Here is a 19,656-nt window from a genome sequence, read left to right on the forward strand (position 1 = left end):
ACATGGGAGACACAACTGTTGAACTTCTCATTGAAACGGCACATGCTACTTCTCATTACATTGACACATATCTTTTCAATGCTACATCTAGTATTCTTCAATCCGCTCTGTTTACTTATTGGGCTTAAATCATATATGTAAACATTAGTCACAAATTGTGTCTTTTTGCAATAGGTTTCTTTTCTTGTACACACCTACATATGAGCAATTATATGCTTTAAGTTATACCTTGATTCTCTCCCTAGGTGGATCAAAATCATGTCTAAGTTCGGCTGTAATGGAACCTTCACTTTGTTAGACTGACCACATTCTTGATGGATACAGTAGTGGTGCCATGAAGAATTCCTCATCATTCATGCCTGTGGGTTCAGGTGCATCCATTTTGTGAATCCAGAATAATTCTCTCTTTGTGATCAGATCACTCATGTTACCTCCTCTTGGCTGTGTGCGTGTTAATTATAGTATGACACATCATAACTGTGATACTGTATGCCTCATATCACCAAAATGTCTGGCTACTGGTGATTTTGAGTTCTTTATGCGGATGTTCGATTTGTGCCTATTTATCTGTTCCATAATTTCTCCAGTTGTCTATCCTACGTAATATTTACCACTAGGGCTGATTCTCCAGCATGGGGTCTTTCATGGATTCACATGCTCTTGAATATTCACTGTCGTCAGGCTGAGAATCCTCTGTAAAAGAAAAAAGTTTAATTTTCGCTTTCAAACTATTTCTCCTCTAAACCAATTGCTGTCCTATGGGTCATACTGCCCCCATCCTATGACAGTCTTCTCCCTAAACTCCACCCCTAGTGGCCAACTTCAGATTTCTAATGCACGCTTCAGTGTTGGGAGTCCTCTTAGTGCTCACCAAGCTTTTTTCCTAATATTTTGGGATGTTAGGAGTTATAGTCAGTGATGGATGTTAGGAGTTATAGTCAGTGATGATCAAACTACATCAATTATCTTTCATCAGAAGGCTCAGGCTTGGCCTACTTTGTGCCTTTTTGACCATGGCCAAGGTGAAGAGATTCCTCTTCAAACTCAGCGCAAAATGTGGACTAAGGAACGCTTTTGTGGAGACCAACACTACAGTTGTCTTTACTGCCTGCATCCGGACCATGATGAGGAGGGATGCAAGGTCTGCAGTGTTTTTTCAAAAATGACCAAGAAGGACCACTTCAGCAGGCTGGTGATGTTGTTAAAATCAGGTAAGGCCTCTGACTCGGCCTCTGGGCATGATAAGAGGTCGAGGTCCTTTGAGGACTCCCCACCCGATGGGGTCCAAATGAAGGCAGGGCCGCTGGCCACATATTCTCCTGAGTTGGCCACTGCTGTTGGTCCCGGCTCAGGAAGGTCAAGATTGCCATCACCGACTACATCCACAGTAAGCCTCCTGGTGAGGGTCACACACTCAAAGAAAAAGTCCTTGACCCCTTTGAAACTCTGCTTGCCATTGGCAGAGAAGGTTGACGAAGGAGAAATCCAATGCGGGCTCTTCTCTGCCGCCATCGACATCTCAACCAGCCAAGACAACACTGTTGTCAACTGTGTCATCACAGGCCACATCGACGACGGCAGCTGTTGCCACTCAGTCGAGACCCTGTCGACGGCTTCATCATTAACAGCCACAACTTCTTCAAAAGGAGGGCAGACCATGAAGGTGGTCCCCACACTCACAGCGATGGTTACTCCAGGGGTGTCCCTACCGCCACAGCGTGAGGTAACTGCCACGGCTTCAGCGAAGACCCCGCAGGAAGGGGACATCAGCCGCCTCCCCCTAGAAGTCTCAGGGGAGGGAATGGGCTTCAACGATCCCTGGGAAGGGTAAAGAACAAGGAGCTGAACCGAGTGTCCCAAGGCACATTTATACTAGCTCCGATGAGGATGATGACCTGGCCAAGGGCTACTATTCAGGGCATAAAGGGGGCCAGGAACCCTTGGTGGTCACCGCGGGGTGAACTTTTATCGCCAACCTCTCCAGAAGGGGCGTACTAGCCCAGAACCTCCCCCTCCTTCTACACCTGTAAGGTTGGCATGGTATCAAACAGTTAAACAGACACACGTTATCACAGTTCAAGGGTGTTTATTGAACTTCAACTGGGTTTGAAAAACGCCTATCTAATACTAAATCTAAAGTTGGGAGCAAGCTATGACCATCAAATAATAATAACGCAGTCTTAGTGGTGTCTTATCAAAATAAAAGAGCCTATACTAATAAACCTATTGTGCATCCTTACTTCTAACTACAAATAGTGTGAGAAACAATGTTATGCAAAGAAATGTGTTCAAGAAATGATATGTCAGGATATTCAGGCCATTGGCTTCCCTTCCCCACGTTTTCAGCACGGGACAAGGTGGCACAGTCGCGCTTAGCACAGTCTCTGGCTTCTCTAGCACAAGGATGCAGTTCAAATCCCAGCATTAGGGCCTTCTGTACCAATATTAGAGGGCCAGATATGACAAACAAACATCCAAAGGTTCCTTTCTCCTCAGGATTCTCATGTACAACTTCTTGGGTGATTTTCGATTCACCCGGGGTCCTACTCTGCCGGGCTCAGACCCACTTTAACACAAGATCTTTAATTGATCTCCCTCTGCCGGGCTCGGACCAGATTCATGTATTTTTCCAAACTTTCTCTATTGCATCAAAACCGAAGACTTTTGACTGTGCACAGGCTTTTGCTTGATGCGTCGCAGGACCACTTCGATTCACATTTATTCATTCACTTTCAAATGATCTCTCTCTGCTGGGCTCGGATCAAATTTGTCTACTTTTGCTGCTCCTCAGCTGGATACCTTATAGAGACCTTCGATTGAGCACCCACTCGGTGCCTGACCACTCTGTTCAATCACTCATCAGCAGTTTAAGTTCACTTGGTCTTTTATCACACGCGTATGCGTATCACACATAATATTCGTTCCAGCGCTTGCCATGCAATTGCAGTGTTGCTGCTTGCAAGCTTGGCTTCAACACAGACCGGATTTGTATCAGTCTCCCGAACTCACCGGCTATGTTGATTTCACTGTCGCTGCTTTGTTCTTGGTGATTCTGCCTGCATTGATTGACACGGGAGGGCCATAGGTATCACCGACACACAATGCACGATTCTTCAGCATGTTTTCCTGCTCTTATGTTTTCCAATCTCGCCTACTTATGAAAGCAACAGTTCCTTGTCGAAAAGTTCAAGGGTACTTCCCTCCTTGTGATCCCTTTCTGTTTCACCATCTTTCTTCTCTCGTTAAACTGCCATCTTGGAACTGCTGTTTCCTCGTGTGTTTTGCCTCGCTAAGAGTGTGCTCTTTTATCCTGATAGCCTTTTATTTGTGTGGGAAGTGTAATGGAAGTCAGGTGTGAGTGATTGTCAATAATTGCCTGACCATGGTATTGGTATTTCATGTTCATTCTTTGACAATTTCTTTTTCGTGCCACTTTTTTTTTTGCTTAAAGTTTTGCTGAAAGTTTTTGCTGAAAAAAAATCCAATTCTTTTTTTAATTGGGGGGCACCCCATCTTCCCCAAATTCTCCCTCCCCTATTATTTACCCATAAACACCTTACACCCCTAAACCCCAAATTTTGTGATGTTTTTTGGCAAAATATTTTCGGCTAAAAGTGCAGGCCAGACGTTCAGTATAAGGTGTTGGACATGCCATTCGACAGAGAAAACCTGTTTGGCAAGGCAGTCGACGAGTCTCTTGAAATCATCAAGACTTACACGGAGACAGTACCCTCACAGGGTACACTGCAGCAACGTCGGTCGTCATCCTTTCGTTCCTCAAGGGGAAAACCTGGCAGGTCTTCCATGGGCTACACCACCCCTTATCGGCAGCCTTCCCACTCCACGATGTAGGAGGCGTTCAGAGGCCACTGGCAGGCATACGGCAGCGGAGGACAATGCGCATGGAAGACCATCACACCATCACCACTGGCAGATGGGTGCTGGACGCTCTCGGGACAGGGGCACACCGAGTTCCAACGCAGGTGTCCACGTATTCCCCCTGTAGCTCGACAAGGACAGCATGTGGTACAGCTGCTGCAGGAGGACCAGGCCACGTTAAAAAAGGGGGCGATAGAACCCGTTCCCCAGCACCACAGGGGTGTGCTCCAGATACTTTCTGGTCCTAAAGAAGATAGAAGGGTGGAGGCCGAACCTTGACCTGCGACATTAACAAGTACCTGAAGTCCCAAAACCTCAGCATGGCAACCTTGCAGCATGTGCTTGGCCAATTGGAGGAAGGTGACTTCCTGGCATCTCTGGACCTGGAGGATACCTACTTCCACATCCCCATCCATCGGAAGACCTGCATTTTCCTGCAGTACATGGTCCTGGGGTGGCACTATCAGTTCCAGGCACTTCCCTTCGGCCTGAAATTGGCTCAAGAGTCTTCACAAAGTACTTGGCTCTGGTAGCCGCGCATCTGCGTCTTGAGGGCATCCACGTCTACCCTTACCTGGACGATTGGCTAGTTCGAGCCCGCTCATGAACATGACAAGGACTGTGTGTCTGCTGACAGTCTGGGATTCTTCATAAATTATCCAAAGTCCTGCTTGGAGCCATCGCAGAATGCTCTGTTTCTGGGGGCACGACTCAACACAGTGGCTTGCGTGGTGGCTCCCTCGGAAGAGAGGGTGGTAGCCATCTTATTGAAGGTGCAGCACCTGTCATCAGCGCAGTCGGCTACTGTGTGAGCCGTGAAGTCGCTGTTGGGCATGATGTCCTCCTGCATCAATCTCGTCCTCATCTGCAGACTACAGATGAGACCTCTTCACCAGTTTCTGGATGTGAGATGGCTGCAAGTCTCGGGATCCTGGATGTACAAAATCCCCCTCAACGAGGAGTTCCGACGAGCAATACAGTGGTGGGACATGGGCTCTCATCTCACACAAGGGGCCCCATTCCAAGTCCCTCCTTACCAGGAAACAGTCACCACGGATGCTTCTCTAGAAGGTTGGGGAGCTCATACCGGACAGTTGTATGCCAGACGCTTCTGGCTGCCAAAAGAAAAGACCCTTCATATTAGGGTCCTGGAGCTTCTGGCCTTCTTCTGGGCCCTCAAGTCGATGAGGAGCAAGGTGGTGAGGATCTTCACAGACAACACCACCACCATGTTCTACATCTGGAAGCAGGGCGGGCGAACTCTCCAGCTCTCTCCTGGGAGGCCCAGCATCTATGGCACTGGGCCATTCGTCACCCCATGTTTCTCGCCCCATTTCACCTTGCGGGCACCAAGAACACCATTGCAGACTCATACAGCAGGGAGCTACGCTCTTGCCACGAGTGGGAGCTTTACCAGGACCAGATGGATCTTCTATTCCACGAATGGGGTCAACTTCGATCGTCCTTTTCACAACAGTGATGAATTCCAAGTGTCAGAAGTTTACTAGCAGGTACCCACAGCCGAGGAGCATGGGGGATACATTCTCATTTGTGTGGGAGGGACTCTTCCTATACGCTTTTCCTCCATTCCCCCTCCTGCTTCGAGTGATCAACACACTCGGACAGTGTCACTGCAGGAGGATTCTTATCGCTCCGGCGTGGCTGTGACAAATCTGGTATCCAGACCAGCTATGTATGTTGGAGATTCAGTCCATCAAGCTGCCACTACTTCCGGACTGTCTGTCCAGAGATGGAGGAGCGATTCTGCACCACAACCCATCGTCGCTGAACCTCAGGGGCTGGCTCCTGCAGCCCTAGAATTTGGACATTATGCTTTATTTGCAGAGTGTAAGGACATCCTGGCCAAGGCCAGAGCCCTTAAACGTTGATGTGCTAGGGCCAAAAGTGGAAGCCTTTCTCTGGGTGGTGCCGGACTCAGAAGATTACCCCACTATGTGTCACGGCCTCACAGCTCTTACCATACCTGCTTTCCTTGGCCAAGGCTCGACTGGCTCATTCCTCTATCAAGGTGCAACCGGCCGTCATATCCCGTTGCACGAGTGTGCTGGGTACGCCTTCTCTGTGGTCACAGAGACTCGTCAATGAGTTCCTCAAAGGACTCTTCAGGACTTTTCCGCCAGTGAAGGCTCCTGCCGCGGTTTGGGAGCTCAATGTCGTTTTGACTAAGCTCATGGGGGCTCCTTTTGAGTCGGTGCATCAGGTCCAGCTCAAGTTTCTATGGTGGAAGACGGTTTTCCTCGTGGCGATCCCCTCAGCCAGGCGGGTCGGGGAGATCCAGGCCCTGGAGTGAAAGCAGCCGTACTTATCCTTCCACGCTTCAAAGGTGGTACTGCACACACAACCCACATTTATGCCAAAGGTGCTGTTGGAGCTCAACCTCAACAAGCCTTTGTTGCTGCCCATCTTCTTCCCAAATCCATCATCGCCAGGGGAGAGGGCTTTGTTGGATGTTGCTCGTGCCTTGAGGATTTACGTGGCACGCACAAAAACATTTCAGAAGAAGTCTCTTTTTCTTCTACTAAAACTCTTCTCCAAACTATTGTTGTTGCTTCTAAACTCCAAACTATTGTTGTTGCTTCTAAACTATTAACTATTGCTGCTCCCTATATGTCGGCTTGCCTAGCTATTCTCTTTTTCCACTACGCTCTATTCTTTACTCCGCTGTTCGTATTCTGTTTTGCCTTCCATGGTCCACCAGCATTTCTCCCTAGCTGGCTCGGCTTCATTGGCTCCCAATTAAACAACATTTTGAGTTTCAATTCTTGTGTTTAGTTAAGTGTATTCATGCCCTGGCTCCCCCGTAGTTGTGTTACTCGATCTCTTTGAATCACCCGCTTAAAGAGTTGTGTTCTGGCTCCAAGTTTGCCTTTCTGCTCTACGCACTTCTTGTGCCTCACCCCAGTTCTGTTGTTACCAACTTCTTGCTCCCTCCCTCTGCAATTCTCTGCCTCTCCAGATTCGCTCCTGTTCTCTCTCCGTTTAAAACGCTACCTTTTACATTCTGCCTCCTAACTTTTCCAGGAGTTGTCGTCATTGTTCTGTAGGACTGTGGTTCATGCTTCTGTTACTGCCTTTTATTGTACCGTAGTTTGTAATTTGTTAAGCACTTTGGTTAAAAGAGTTATATGAGGTTTGTAAACAAAAGAATGACCTATGACCCCCCCTAACCTCCTATTCCAAAGGATTTTTCTTCATGTTCTATTGGATAGTCTGTGTTCAACTCAGTCCTGTTCCTGGGACAATGGCCTCTTTCCCCATCACCCATCCCCTGCCTGCTTCTGATAGTCGCCCAGCTGTAGCATTTCCAGATGTTGTGCCCCCTAGTTCGATTCCTCGAAAGCCAAACTCAAATCAGCAGTGTCTTGTAGCTAGCCGCGGCATATCTGTCCCTTGGCTACACTTTGAATGATATTGGGGCTGTCTGTTCACTTGGATAATCAGACACATGCCCTCGTCCTGAGTTTTAACTTCTACATCAATTGCATTCTAGGAGTTGCTGTGATTTGCTTAAATGAAATATATAGGACTTTTGTGTGCCAGGGTGCTGTAGAAGAGCTCCCTTCAGTAATGACCCAGCTCTGCTCGCCCTGTCTGATTCCTATTCTCCTCTTGTTAAATTTACTCATATTACTTGAAATCTTAATTCTACTAATATCTGTGCCTTTTAAATAGTTAACCCCTGCTCCACTTCTTTTGTGAATGTGGCACTTATTGTTAATAGTATTTTTTGTTTATTCCACAAAGGTCAGCTGTGTTAGACAGTAATTACTGAATGTCAATTGGGGGGTGGGGATGGGTCATCCAGGGCCTTAAATATATCTAGCTGTATGCGTTTTTAAGTTTGAGTTGTTTTAAGTTACTGAGGTATGTTTGGTTTCCACATTTTATTAGCAGTCCACTTTGCTCTTGTGAAATTCTGCAAACAAATTGTGTGCCATGCAGAAGGACCCCCCCCCCCCAGCCATCCAAAGCAACTGGTGTCTTGGATCTCTTGGCAAAGCTTTTTACATTCAACAATGTGCTCCTATCTTTTTATACTATTTCACGCTTTGTCTTGTTCAGGAAAAGGTCCTGCTGAACTTAAGATCCCCACATCTGAGGCATTACTTGGCTTTGAGCACAGTTGTTAGGGTGAGCAATGTTTTATACTACCCTTCTTATGGCAATGGCCCTCTGGGCATTTTGGTCTGTTAGATCTATGTTTAGAAGATAACACTTTGTCAACAAATATGGTGGACAACAACCATGCACCTGGTAGTACTTCTTCTGTCCTCTTTTTCTCTTGTATCTTACTATGCCCTTCCACAAGTCCATGGCTTTTACATTGCAAGTCTAATTCTTTTTGGTTGATGTGTCAGTTAGTTGTGGTTAGCATCACATGCATACATCAAGGTTCACAGCTTGTGTGGAATATAGCCAGACACAGCCAAGATCATCCTACTTGTCATTTTTTTTAAATTAATTTAAATTGTAAGGTCCTTTCAAACCTGAAAGAGAATGTTGATGGTATCAATCTAATCTTTTCCATTTTCAAACAAACTGCTAAAGCTCATAGGAGGATAAAAGTTGCTTTTCATTATCTCTTTCAGTTTAAATGTTTTAACTCTCATACATTTGCTGCTAATAACTTCAATTTGCTGAATGGCGTTTACAATCATTTTAGGTGATGGAAACGTTATGCAATAAAAGTACCGCCAAGCATTCATGTTTCTAAATCCATTCATCTACTTCACCTTAAATTAAAATACGATTATGCCAAGCCTCTGTCAGACATTGGGAGATGGTTTATTGCCCATTTCCCTTCCTCCTAATTACTCTAGTAATATCATTTCTGTGGAGACTGGCTATTCAAAGGGTGCTGGCGCTCGGGCATAAATATAAACTGGAAACTGCCTTCAGATTGCTCACTCAGGGCCTGTGCATGAATCTGTGACTGTGTTGTGTCATTGACTGTTTCAGTCTTTCTGTCTACCGCTCCCCCCCCAAAAAAAAACAGGTGACGTTAAGAAGTGTGGATTTGGCCAAATATCATCTTTGTCCTGTTTCATGTTTCCTTTTCATTCCTTACGCTTGCTTTGCATCACTTTATTGCAAGGTCTTCATCTGTGACATGGACACATTTCAAAAGGGGAATCAGCATGATTTTGTTTTATTCCATTTTATCCATGCCTTTCCACTAACATTTATCATGCAGCTAATTAACTTTGTCTGTCTGGAGCAGGCGGCTTTGCCAACTTGTCCTCTTATTCATGATTTCTTTGTTATGCTCTCCCTTATTTCTTTTGTTTTTGGTATGCAGGTCCTGTCAGAAAATAGTCATTTGCGACCTTCAAGGCATTTGGACCAAAAACTCAGTGGTCTAGGTAAGTGTACCTCACAAAAGTGATGAGTTCTAACCTTGATGTGCATGGTTGGTTTGAAAATCATTTGTCAGAATAATACCTGCAGTAATCTTAGTTTTAATCTTGTTTGTCCCATAACACATGGATCACAAGTTTATTAATATGTATGCCTCGCTAACATAACATGCAATATGCTGATTATGGAATGTAGCATGGTGGCGCAATGACACTTTGCTAGCAAAGTCTTTTTGGCTTGCCCGCCATTGATTTTAGGCAACGTAATGAATGGCTAACCATGGTTTACTATATTTAGCATGTTTACAAAATCAAGCACAAAACACTTCTTTAACTATAAAAGACCTATGTCCCCAATACATGATAATGTTAGTGAAATGGTATACAGGAATCCCAGCTTGTACTTTTATTGGGCTGTTTTATTTTCAACCACAAAATCTCACAAACCCAAGCTAATTCTTGGCCATTGTCTCAGCAAATTGTATGTTTCTAAGAAAGCCCTGTTAGACAATATATGCCCCTTTTAGGTGAGGGTGCAGTCTACAAGGTGCCTTCCCACGGATTCCTCCTCTTAGGTTTATTCCTCCTACTTTAGCAGATCTCAGACACTTTTCGACAGCAGGTGCCACCGTGAAGTATTGACGTTTAGGTCTCTCTGTGCTCTTTATTGTCGAGGCTGGACATGATATCGACGTCAGTTTAAGTAGCTTGCACCTTGCCCCATGACATCAGTTCCTTTTATCTGCATGCTCAACCCGCTTCTCAGGAACTCTTCTTGCTTCACACCTCAGAATAGTTTTTCTGACTTATTTGATAAAAAATGACTTCCTTGTAAGAATGCCGACACCAAAGCCATCCAGCTTTAAAAGATGTGAGGATTGACATGCCAAAATGTCGATAACAGATCCCAACAAAGTTTATCTCTGGTGTCTCTGTTCCGATCTTGAAATAGCCGATAGTGGTTCATGCCAATTCATGACAACAAAGGTATTGAAGGGAAAGATTGTCAAAGTTAGCTCTTGGGCGCTCAACTTACAAGTCAGCCTGCACCACCCCTTCAAAATGATAGTCTTCAAGGTGACTAAAATGCCCCTGGATAGACCTACAAAGAGAGCCAAGGCCCATAGAAAAAGATCTCGCTCTTCATCCGCCTCAAAAAAGAAGAAAAGGCACTTGCACTCATTGACAGGCTCCTCACCTGACAGACACGTAAGCTTCCCTTCCAAATCTGCCTTAGCAGAAAAGTATGAGAAATGTCATCCAAAAATGATGGAAGTGTTTGAGAAAGTGGAACCCACTGCATCTGACAAAGCCAACCAGGTATCTGAAATTCATCCAGTGCGCTTAAGAGCCCAGGCATGAATTTGACCTCCAAAAGTCTTATGTGTCTCCCCCGAGAGGCCCATTCACAGTTGGCTCATTCTTGACATCGAGATACACTATTCAGTATAGGAAAGACCTTTTTTTGGAGCATTATTGACGACAGAGGATCAGATACCCTTCGACTTCAAGCCTTTCAGGTCCACAAACAATGCAGAGGAGTTTGTCTGAGGAAGACATGATGGTAGAGTTAACCACAGAGCTGAAAGATGCAAGTGGATCCGACACCTGTCGGAAAGGCTGTTTTCAGCCAACATGATCCTTGTGCGCTTCCTAATGCCTCTTACATGAAGGTTATTCTTGGTGTCAGAGGCCTTAGGATAAGGTGGCCCCCTTGCAAGAGTTGACACAGAATATGGCCTTACAGACATGTTGGGAAATGATCTTCCAAAGGTGCCAGTTCTTCCTTTCCATACAGAATTTAAGGACCCACTTCTAGAGCTATAGAAAAACCCTGATCAGTGCTAGCAATTCATAAGGCTTGGTAAAGAAGTACAGACCGGAATCTACACCCTGATTTCTCATCTAAACACCTCAACCCTGAGAGCCTGGTGGTGCAAGCGGCTACATCAGGGACAAAAACTAGCGCCTCCGAACAGGGTGACAAAACATGACAACCTTTCAAAAAAAGAAAATCTTTTCCTCTTTGAAGGCCATTAACACCACATTTGCCCTGATTAATTATGCCCACACGTTGTGCGCAGTAGTATCAGAGGTGGTATAGCATATCCCATCCCAGAAGATGAAATGAGGGATGATTTTAAAGACATTCTAACAGATGGGAAGAAAGCAATGTGGCATGCGCTGCAATCAGGCTTCGATATTGCATGTTGTTTTGGCAGAGCATGTGCAGTAGCTCTGTCCCACAGAGGGTTTCATGGCTAAGAAAGTCCATGTTTGCCCCGGATATTCAGCCAAGACTGATTGTCAACAGCCATCTCAATCTACCACTCAGAGTTGGAGAGATGGACTATAGGAGGCAGGGCAAGTGGGATTCCGCTGGGGATGACACCCCCTGGTGAACAAGCAACCCCAGAAAAGGATTTAATTCATACTCTCTCGGGTGAAAAGTCCCATGTGTTTGTTGGCTATTCACTGAAAAAACGTTGTGAAAGGGCCACATGACCTACATATGTCAGTGAACAAAAACAAGTGGCCCAGATATGTGATGTCATCAGTGACATTTGTGATGTCATCTTTGATGTCAAGGTGTTAGTCTTAGCGGTGCACGGTGGTGGCGCGAGTTATGGTTGCTTAGTTTACCATAACTGGCGAATTTCTGAGGTTTTTCGGTTTTACTTGTAACCATAACGTCCCTTTAACAAAGATTATTCTGTGAATTTCATGGGTTTTTACCAGTGCATGCTATTTCCTACCATCTAGCATAATTTGTAACACTTACTATACACTTTTTGCAACTTTTTACACTGTTTTTGCATCTGTCAATATCCGCAAACATCTGACGTCATTTCGGACCTTTCGGACCCGGCATGATGTGTCCGCGAATGCGTGGCACTTCACGATCGGGTCCGTGCTTAAAGGACAGTTCAGAACTGCATTTTCTACTGATCTAGGAACTTTCAAGCTAAAAATGTACCCTTGCACAGCTCCTACACCATTCTTACTCATTATCCATTAACGATCTAGTATAAAGCACATACTTGGAAGAATATTAGCAAAACTGCTATTCATCTTAAAAATGGCTACAGCTTTTGCCATCCCTCCTCCCCAAGAGCCACCACCTCCATCAGCTGGAGGACCTAAACAACAATTAAAGCACAGTACTTCCAAAGACAATGAAGAGGACCAAGAAGATGAGGTGGAGGACATGCCTACCACTAGCACCCAGAGAGGATCATGGGTGTGGCAGTTATTTACCACACTGTTGGGAATGCACCAAAGGCTAAAGCTACCAAAGTGTAATGCACTGAGTGCGTGGACTACCTGGACAGTACTCATACAGGACCACCTCCATGCGCCACCAACCAAGTCTAACCACTGCAATGCTCTCAGAAAGGTTGTTCCTTTCTTAGCAAGTAGTAGGCTGTCTTCCTCCACCTCATCTTCCTCAACCAATACTGTAACCATACAACCTACTTCTGTGGAACACAAAATCCCACCAGTTACCTTGCAAGCAATAAAAGTGGCTGTTGATCCATATCTTTCGAAGACAACAGTCTTCTGTATATAGTGCAACACACCACTCTGCATGGGGAAGCAACTTTGAAGTGCTTTTGAAGCTGTAATCAAGGAACATGAGAAACACTGCCCCCTATCTTAGAAGTAACACACGCGCAACTTCTACCCCTGTCCACCTGCCCCTCTATATTAGTGCTTAGTGCCTCTTCCCCCATTTCCCTCCCCACCTTACGTTCTATCCTCTCTTTAAAAGAAAAATACATAAAAAAACAACAAAAGAAAGGTTCCTTTAGGAACCACCTTTCACAGTTAAAAATTAGAACTAAAAAAAATAATCTTAAAGGCTCCATCTACTTTACATTTCTCAGTAAAGTACATAGACTCAAAAAGATTTTGCAACATTTCCATTAGCAATATGTGTGTGTTATACTAATGGGAATAATGTGGCATTCATCCCTCGTTCCAGGCACCGGAACAGGGGATAATGGCCCGGCAGCCCAAGTTATCGGCCAAAACGAAAGGAGGGCGATAACGAGAGCTCCAGACCATTATCCCCCGTTCCAGCCCCTGTAATGGTGGTTGAAGGCCATTAGCACCCCAGTTTCCCAAAGCGGGAACCCGGGGGGGTTAAATAAAAATGTCCTTTCTACACCGGGACGCCTGTGATGTCCCGCTGTAGGAAGGAAAATCCTTTTCCAAGATGGCCACCATGGAAAGTGAAGGCGATACTCCATAACGAGCCCCTCTTCCCTTTCCATGACAGCCTGCAGAAGGCAAAGAGAGAACCCTATGACCATATTACCACAAGCACATTTGTTTCCCATTTCAAGCCTATCCCACTTTTGAATAACTTTTCCACATAGCCAGTCCCAGGTAGATATGGCCGCATTAACTCCATTTTTCGTGCCTCGTGGTCATGGCCAGTAGCCAGATTGTCCGGGTCATGACCTTATGCCATGACCCAGACAATCTGGCCACTGCCCATGGCCACAGGCTATACCTCAGTCACCAAAGGTATATCACTATTTTTTGTACCTACATTATGACACTTGTCAAAAAATAAAACACAGGCACATTTGCAGAACCATGCTTTAAGGTTCTTGCCAATGCTATTTAGACGAGTTTGCTGGAAATCTGCCCATGTTTTATTTTTTTAAAAGTTTCAAAATGTATGTACATACAATAGTCATATCACTTAGCCCCCACTTGACAAAATCCATTCAGACTTTACACAAACATTCAAGGTTGGGTCTATAATCTTTCTGAAAACATTTGTCCACATTTGTCAAACGGCAACAAAGTTATAAGCCATCTAAAAATGTTGAGACCCCCCCCTGTAATTTAGCCCCCTCTTGACATAATCCCACCAAACATAACAAAAACTGTTATATCTAGACCTAACATCTGCTTGCAAACTTCTGTGTAGATTCGTCAAATGGTACCACATTTATAAACCTTTACAATATTTTGGGACACGTCCTCTAATTTTACCCCCTCTCAACAAAATTCCACCAAACTTTCCAAAAACATTTATATCTAGATTTGAAATAGTTTTCCAAGCTTTTGTGCAGATTTTTCAAATGGCACCACTTTTATAAGTCTTTACAATATTTTGGGACCGCCCCTCTATTTTTGTCTGCTCTTGACAAAACAGCTCTACACTAATACATTCCCAGAATGTCATGCAGCTTCATTGAGTGATGCCAAAGTTATAAGCCTTCCAAAAACTGCTTTTCACCAACTCTGTAATGCAGAAATAGGCATAGATGTCCCCAAACATCTGAAGTGTTCGCAAACATCGCAGGACTGTACCCAAACATCCAGACTGTTTGGAGATGAAAAACACCTGTTTTCTGGCTTGTTTCAGCCATATCCGCAGACATCACTTCACCCTCTAGGACAATCGGATGCCCGTCCGGGGACCAAGCAGGGAAGTGGGTCCGCTGACTGAACCCAAATATCACACTTTTTTTGTACCTACTACTGGCCGGATTTACACCAAATTTACAAAAGCACACTTTCGTGACCAAGCCGCTGCTCCTGCTGCAAATTTGGTGAAAATCCATCCAGCGGTTTGGGCTATAGACGTGAGCAACATTTTTTTCCATTGCGTCTATGGGACCCCCCCTATAGCTTTGCCCCCCTTGACGAAACCTCACTAAACTTCACAGAATCAATCTGAGGGGGCCATATACTTATGCAAAGTTTGGTAAGGATTTGTCTCAGGGGGGAGAAGTTACAAGGCGCCCAAAAAGTGCTCTTCCTATGGGTTGTGCAACTTAACCATAACTACAGGGCTGCTACCGCAGGCCCTGTAATATGGGGATAGACACATAGAATTATACTTATGACACTATATGATATGGCATTTATAACGCGCCTATACACAGGTGTTTCGAGGCGCGACGAGGCAAGGGAGGGGGAACAAAGGGAAGATAGAACAATGATCCTACTAGGCCAGGTATCATTCAGATTGCGCAAGTGCAATGGGTATGGCTGGTGTGGTTTCTGGCCCTCTTATCAGACACCCGTCATGAGAAACACAGAATCAATGGATCGAGCAAACCCTATTCACCTTTGTAGGTAAAGACACCACTGGAGCAACACCAAAGGAGAAGAAGGAAGAGGAAGTCCCAGAGAGAGAGCAGCAAGAGGGAGGCTCTTCCTGGAGGGCAGAGACAGAGCTCGATGCAGCTGGTGTCTGTTTCAGAGGAACCAGGGAGCCAGCAGAATGTTGCTCACGCAAGACCGGTATGGAGTTATTTCGACTTGACCGAGTGAAAAGGAGAACCTCACCTGCACCAGTAGCGGTTAACCGGGTGCCCACAGTCCACTGCACCGGCAAGCCTACGGCCGACAATGAGGCTTATGCACCGAACCGACATGGGGAACGCTGGAGGCCACTGAAGAGACTGCCTCCCCAGCCGAACGCCTTCGATGACACAGAAGGTATGCAGCTGTTTCTGGGAATAGGGAGGGCGGCGGAGAGAAGTGGCAACACCCCACAGTTGGATGAGGAACTAAGAGACCCTTAACTGGGTGAACGCCACAGAACCTAAGAGTGGGTAATAGATAAAAATTCCCACGGTGGGACAGGAAACGGGAAGACCCTTGGCAGGCAGAAAGCAAAACGGCACAAAGCAGGGGTAAGAGACTGAATACCCCACGGTGGGGTGTGAAACCAGAAGACCATCAGTAGGATGAAAGCCAAGCTAACCCAGCTAGGAAGGGGTAGAATACATGTGATGGGGAGGTGGGGGCAGAGAGACAGGCGACTCCTTTGTCGGCTTAAACACACTATACTCGAGAGTTGAGACATCTGTATATAATTGGCAAAGTGTGTTAGGGCTCTGAACTGTTCTGTCAGTCACAGGTCCTGGAAACTTACAAAGAGACATTTGGGTGGGAGTCATAAGCCAACCACCATTTCATCTACCAAGGAAGATATCCTTTAGAGTCCTGTTCTGTACACATTTGGTTAGTCCTTTGTACTAATGGTAGGGTCAGTACTTAGGTTAGATTAGGTTTTTGGGACAGAGGGCTGTGTTAGCTTCATGAAACTTATTGAAGAGCACCGGTTATTCTTTCTTTTTTAGATGGGGCCGAAATACACTTTAGAGATGGGGTGTTATTAATGTCAACAAAATACAACTGTTGAACCATGACCTATTGTCTACTTGCTGAGTCTTACTTGTCACACTACACCCTGATCTGTTGCTTCAGGTGCTGCAGCAGCACAAAAACTGCTTTGAAAAAATCTCACACCCTACTCCAGTGGGGGGTGCCTGGCTCAACGTTCTAGAGAATGGTGGATCATTGCTTCAGCCGCCCGGGTGTCATAATCCAAGTATACTGGCTTCCTTTCTTCCAACGTACTCCACATTGCCCCCCACCAACAAATCCCAGGAGATATCCTACTGCTGGAGAGAAGCACCATAGAAATGGTGAACCAGAGATGGTATTCCCTTTACTTCTTGTTTCCAAAGGAGGACAGGGGACTGCAACCCACGTTGGGCCTGATGTGCTTTAACAAGTTCCTCAGGAAGGACAAATTCAAGATGGCAACTCTTTTGCAGGCCCTCCATGCCCTACTGCTCTAGGATTGGCTAGTGCCAGTTGACATCCAGGAGGATTACTTTCATGTGCCCATGCATCCAAATCACAGGAATTACCTTAGGTTTATCATCAGCAGTTCTCATTACAGGTTTCATATTCTGCCTTTTGGAATCGTCTCTTCCTAAGTGTCTTCACCAAGTTGGTGTCAGTGGTGACAGCTAGCCTAAGGTGAAAGGGTGAGTCGCATGTTCCCTTAACTGGATGATTGGCTGATATAAGGACCATATCAGCTGCACCTGCCACTTATTACCCAAGCTTGGCTTCTCCCTCAATTTCAAGAAGTGCCAAGCGACACCCTCACAAACGCTCCAGTTCTTAGGAGCAGTCCTGTATTACTTCTCGGGGAATGCTTTCCCTCCCGAGATCAGCGCTTTGTACATTCAGCAGATGGTCACCACATTTCAAAACACCCCCGCTTTGCTGGTTCTGGACTGCCAATTGTTGCTGGGTCTCATGGAGTCCTGCATTTTTGTGGTGCTTGAGTAAGAATGACATCACTCAAGTGGGGCCCTCAGATTTCAGTGGTCCCATTTCTCAGTCAACATGAGAGACCTAATTCAGGCCCTGAACATGGCCGCGCAAGACCGCCTATGATGAACCTGCAAACAGAACTTAATGACAGGAAAACCATTTTGGCAGCTTTGGTTGAATGCAACTGTGGGTATGCATGCCTCCTTGAAGGGTTGAGGTGCACACCTGAACAAGCTGACGGTGAGTGGGTTGTGGTCCCCAGCTGATATTAAACTGCACATATTCTTGTTAGATCTGAGGGCCTTTTAGCCTAAGTTACAGGGGAAGATTGTCCTGATCATCATGGCCATGCACTACATCAGCAAGACAGGCGGTGTAGGGTCACTCCCCCTGTTAAGGAAAGCAATGTAGCTGCGGTTTTGTATGTTACAAAACAGTATCTCCTTGTCAGCACTTTACCTAGCATGGATGAAGAACACTACAGTGTATGCCCTGAGCAGGCAGGGTTTAGTCTCCCATGAGTGGGACTAGTGTCGGGAAGTTCTTTTGAAGATTTTGACCCTCTGGGAGACCCTGCAAGTGGATCTGTTTTGCATCCAGTTCCAACAGGAAGTGTAAGGTGTCCTGCTCCAAGTAATTTCCCCCAAGAGGATCACGGGGGGGGGGCATGATTGTGGTGGACTGAAGCTTTCCACTTCTACATGCGTTCCAGCCAGCCCCTGTCCTCCCTCAATTCTCATGAGGTTAAAGAGGTTTGGGACAACCATGCTCCTGATTGCTCTAAATTGGGACAGGAAGACGTGGTACCCACACCTTCTAGACATAGCCATACTCTCTCTATATTGTCTATCTCGGAGAGACAAATTACTCTCGCAAGAGGAAGACCTAGTCCTCCACCCATGCATCGAAACCCTCAACCTTCACACCTGGCTACTGAGGGGTTAAGATATAGACAATGAGCTCTTGCTCTTGGCCAGAAGGCCAGTAACAAATGCCCTATACCGCTGCTAATGGACGAAATGTTGACTGTGCGATACATCTGTGGTACTGTCTTGCCTTTTGCACCTTGCCTAGAAGGGGTTCCAAGTGGCTACAGGCAACGGATACTTGTCTGGGCTGCCCGTTTTCAAGCTCATGCTCAAACAAGCCTCATACTTCACAATGGGAATTATGATTCAATTTCTAAAAGGACTGAAAAATACTTTCACATACCCCCCATTCTTTCTAGATGGGAAGCACCCTTCAAGCCTCTACGTTCTTGCATGCTCAGGCTTTTCACATGGAAAACTGTTTTCTTAGTAGCAATAACATCTGTATGCAGTTTGAGTGAATTGTTTGCTGTGACGAACCGCAGGATTCTGTCACTTTTCCCCAGGGGGGAGCCTTTCCCGGTGAGCAAAGGGAGGTGAGCCTGTTACGCAAGGGGTGCCTAGGGGTAGGGGCAAGCAGGACCTCACCGGAAGAGACTCCCCCTATGGGGACAAGGACTCCCATTCCTATGAGGAACTCCTTAAGCAACATATCACTAATCCACCTTCAGAAACGTCCAGTGGACAAGGATATGAAGAACAAACCAGAATCTGTTATTGTCTTCCAAACACTCTGATACCTGTGAAGGGAAACGTATATGGTACTGAGATGAAGAAAACCACAGGAAAAATACAGAATATGGATCAGACAGAGAAGAAGGACCTTGACATTACCCGGGGGAAATACCAAGGCAGCTTCATAAAACTTAGCAGCGGAGACCTCGGTGTAGAGAGAACCCGTGAGTTTTGAATCAGCTGGCAGAGGTACGCTGAAAGAAACTTGGACGCACAGCGTCCGATGTTAGAGAGAAGCCTAAGGGCAGCTTCTGACACGCTTCTTTAGAAAGGAGAGAAGACACGAGAAATCGAGGTGGACACAAACCTTTCTGAGTCTGAGCAAGAGATAAGTAGTGGCATGACCGCAATCAAGTCTTGGTGGACAGGAGGTCTGTGAACATATGCAATACCACTTGCATTGATGTATCGTGTAGAGAACTGACCGAAGAAAGAACAGAGAAACCGTATGTGACAAGCCAACCTGACAAGCGAAGGAGAGGGTCCCCGCCTGTTAGGGACCCCAGTGACATTATCCCTGAACAATCCAGATTATGGGGAAAGAGGGAGACCCGGGAGGGGGACCAAAGTCCATTACTGGAATGCTCATCCCAGTCGAGATAAAGTATCAAGAATAAGTGAAGCGAGTGAGGATTATTCCTAGGGCACTCATACTCGTCCCATTCGAGATATATTTTTAAGAGTGAATG

The 19,656-nt window shown here is 45.8% G+C and overlaps 1 protein-coding gene across 1 annotated transcript in view; it reads left to right on the top strand.

Moving 5' to 3' along the window:
- Positions 1-19,656, top strand: part of PPIP5K2 (diphosphoinositol pentakisphosphate kinase 2) — a 2,362,281-nt gene that overhangs the window by 1,836,527 nt on the left and 506,098 nt on the right. Inside the window, exon 27 of the mRNA XM_069625464.1 lies at positions 9,200-9,263. Within this exon, the coding sequence (XP_069481565.1) occupies positions 9,200-9,263 (64 nt within the window). The remainder of the gene's footprint in view (positions 1-9,199; positions 9,264-19,656) is intronic.

Source organism: Ambystoma mexicanum, chromosome 6p (genome assembly GCF_040938575.1).
Source record: "Ambystoma mexicanum isolate Mex_15411 chromosome 6p, UKY_AmexF1_1, whole genome shotgun sequence".
Taxonomy (NCBI): Eukaryota; Metazoa; Chordata; class Amphibia; order Caudata; family Ambystomatidae; genus Ambystoma; species Ambystoma mexicanum.